At 65.9% G+C, this 3,385-nt stretch overlaps 1 protein-coding gene across 1 annotated transcript in view; it reads left to right on the forward strand.

The window, feature by feature from the left end:
• Positions 1-2,968: 2,968 nt before the first annotated feature.
• EMIHUDRAFT_247850 (hypothetical protein) overlaps positions 2,969-3,385 on the forward strand; it is a gene marked incomplete at both ends in the record, with an annotated part of 1,518 nt that continues 1,101 nt past the window's right edge. The window contains 2 exons of the mRNA XM_005763886.1: positions 2,969-2,977; positions 3,070-3,371. Coding sequence (XP_005763943.1) covers positions 2,969-2,977; positions 3,070-3,371 — 311 coding nt within the window. The remainder of the gene's footprint in view (positions 2,978-3,069; positions 3,372-3,385) is intronic.

Below are 3,385 nucleotides of genomic sequence, written 5' to 3' on the forward strand. Positions count from 1 at the left end.
GACTGGACACCAACGCGGTATGGGTGGACGCAAGACAGATGATGACGACACGCACGAGCGACACACAGACACAAACAAGCTCACAAGACACACAGCCAGCTGGCTGCCACACACCCTGAGTTGGCGTACACATAACTCAGGGCCACATTCCTCCTGTCGCCCCCCCCAGCACTCCAAGGTGCCAAGAGAAACAAACAAGGGCACAACATCACAACAGACGACAGGAGGTAATATGCGAGGCTAGAGCAGGCTTGCTCCACCTCTAGCAATCTCGCCGGCCGGCGAGGCACGGACGAGACCGTGTGTGGGGTTAGTGAGGTGTCTATGGTCGCCCTCCTCACGGGCTAGCCGCCAGCGGCCAGCCCTATCTCGCACTCACTGGCGGTGACAATTCAATGTGTGAGTGTTAGCGAACAGAGGCACGTGTGCTAATTCTAGGCCGCACGTCGTGGCACTATGACGAAGGTAGACGTGCGGCTGCAGCGCGCCCGCCGCAGGCTTGGCGCTTGGAAGGCCGAATAGCAGGAAAAGAAATCAGGCGATGGCGTCGCCCTCCCGCAAGCGCGGCCGCACCAGCGGCGGCGAGGAGGAGGGCGAGCCCGTGGCGGTCGCTGCCGGCTTCGAGGCGCCCATCTTTGGCGCGCGCACCGTCGGCCAGGTCACCACGCTCGCGCTCGAGGGCGAGGACGGACCTCTGGCGTCCCTCGATCTGCGCGGCGTCGCAAGCGATCACGCGGGCGGCTGGTACGTCGCGACTTGGCGCTCGGTGCTGCACGTCTCGTCGGCCGGGCGCGTGCGCACCGTGACAACCTGCGAAGGCGGCGGGTTCTTCGGCCTCGCCATCAGCCCGGATGACAGCGCGCTGTTTGTGACGGATGCCGACAGCCACAAGATCCGTCGAGTGGAGGTGGCGACGGATGCTGTGACGACGCCTGCGGGCAGCGGCGAGGATGGCGATGCAGACGGCGTCGGCGATGCGGCGCAGTTCAACGCCCCAGCCGACCTCGCAATCAGCCCGGACGGGAGCGCGCTGTTCGTGGCGGACTGCGACAACCACAAGATCCGGCGGGTGGAGGTGGCGACTGGCGCAGTCACTACGCTCGCGGGCAGCGGTGCCAGCGGCAGCGCTGATGGCGTGGGCGGCGCGGCGCAGTTCTACTACCCAACGGGCCTTGCCATCAGCCCGGACGGGAGCGCGCTGTTTGTGGCGGACCCCGCCAACCACAAGATCCGTCGGGTGGAGGTGGCGACGGGCGCGGTGACGACGATTGCGGGCAGCGGTGCCAGTGGCAGCGTTGATGGTGTGGGCGGCGCGGCGCAGTTCAACTTGCCTCAAGACTTCGCCGTCAGCCCAGACGGCAGCGCGCTGTTCGTGGCGGACTGCGACAACCACAAGATCCGGCGGGTGGAGGTGGCGACGGGTGCTGTGACTACGCTCGCAGGCAGCGGCGCCGAGGGCAGCGTCGATGGCGTAGGCGACGCGGCGCAGTTCCGATACCCAATGGCCCTTTCCATCAGCGCCGACGGCACAACGCTTTTGGTCCGCGTGGAGGGCTCGGCTCTCCGCCAGGTCTGCGTGGCGGCGCCTCCTCCGCCTCCCTCCTTCGCGCCGCTCGTGGTTCCGCCCTCCACCTTTTCCGCCGACATGGGCAAGATGTGGGGCGACGCCACCCTCCCCGAGGGCAAAGTCACCTTCCTGGTCGGCGACGACGAGGAGCGCGTCGAGCACGTCACAAAGGCCGCCCTCTGCGTTCGGTCCGTGTTCTTTCGGACCATGTTTGGCATCGGCATGAAGGAGCGCGACGCCGCCGAGGTCACGGTGCTCGAGACGGACCTCGCCAGCTTCACCGCCCTCGTCCGCTACCTCCTCACCGACCAGCTCGACCTCGGCGAGGAGGAGGGCGAGCAGGCGCGGCGAGCGCTCGTGCTGCGGCAGCTGGCGCATAAGTACCAGGTGCCGCGCCTCGAGCTGCTCTGCGCGCAGGCGCTGCAGGAGAGCGTCGGGCCGGCGACCGCCGTGCCGCTGCTCGAGGCGGCGCACACGACGGGCGACGGGCGGCTCCTCGCGCAGTGCCGCCGCTTCGTGGCCGACCACGCCGCCGAGGTGCGCGCGAGCGGCGGCGTGGAGCAGCTGCGCGACCTCGGCGTGGCCAAGGGGCTGCTCGGCGACGCGCTCGACCAGGTGGCGGAGCTGCAGAAGGGGGCGCTGCGCAGCCACTCGTAGTGCGCAGCCACTCGTAGTGCGCAGCCACTCGTGGTGCGGAGCGCCATGTACACAGTGCATATTGGCTTCCTTCGAGCTTCGTCGTTGACGTTGTTTTGTTGTGACTTGTGTGAGTCTGTGACGAGCTGACAATTGGCATGTGCTCATAGTCTGAGGGCATCCTAAAAGTTCGGCCGATTTGGGTCAAAGCGCTAACAGCACTGCTACGGCGAGAGGGATTGTAACCTTCCCCAAGAAAAAAGAAGCACTTAGGTAGGTAGGTAGAAAGGTGAAGAACAGCCAGGCTCGGACTGGACACCAACGCGGTATGGGTGGACGCAAGACAGATGATGACGACACGCACGAGCGACACACAGACACAAACAAGCTCACAAGACACACAGCCAGCTGGCTGCCACACACCCTGAGTTGGCGTACACATAACTCAGGGCCACATTCCTCCTGTCGCCCCCCCCAGCACTCCAAGGTGCCAAGAGAAACAAACAAGGGCACAACATCACAACAGACGACAGGAGGTAATATGCGAGGCTAGAGCAGGCTTGCTCCACCTCTAGCAATCTCGCCGGCCGGCGAGGCACGGACGAGACCGTGTGTGGGGTTAGTGAGGTGTCTATGGTCGCCCTCCTCACGGGCTAGCCGCCAGCGGCCAGCCCTATCTCGCACTCACTGGCGGTGACAATTCAATGTGTGAGTGTTAGCGAACAGAGGCACGTGTGCTAATTCTAGGCCGCACGTCGTGGCACTATGACGAAGGTAGACGTGCGGCTGCAGCGCGCCCGCCGCAGGCTTGGCGCTTGGAAGGCCGAATAGCAGGAAAAGAAATCAGGCGATCGCCCTCCCGCAAGCGCGGCCGCACCAGCGGCGGCGAGGAGGAGGGCGAGCCCGTGGCGGTCGCTGCCGGCTTCGAGGCGCCCATCTTTGGCGCGCGCACCGTCGGCCAGGTCACCACGCTCGCGCTCGAGGGCGAGGACGGACCTCTGGCGTCCCTCGATCTGCGCGGCGTCGCAAGCGATCACGCGGGCGGCTGGTACGTCGCGACTTGGCGCTCGGTGCTGCACGTCTCGTCGGCCGGGCGCGTGCGCACCGTGACAACCTGCGAAGGCGGCGGGTTCTTCGGCCTCGCCATCAGCCCGGATGACAGCGCGCTGTTTGTGACGGATC

The sequence above is a fragment of the Emiliania huxleyi genome (assembly GCF_000372725.1).
Source record: "Emiliania huxleyi CCMP1516 unplaced genomic scaffold EMIHUscaffold_611, whole genome shotgun sequence".
Lineage (NCBI taxonomy): Eukaryota > Haptophyta > Isochrysidales > Noelaerhabdaceae > Emiliania > Emiliania huxleyi.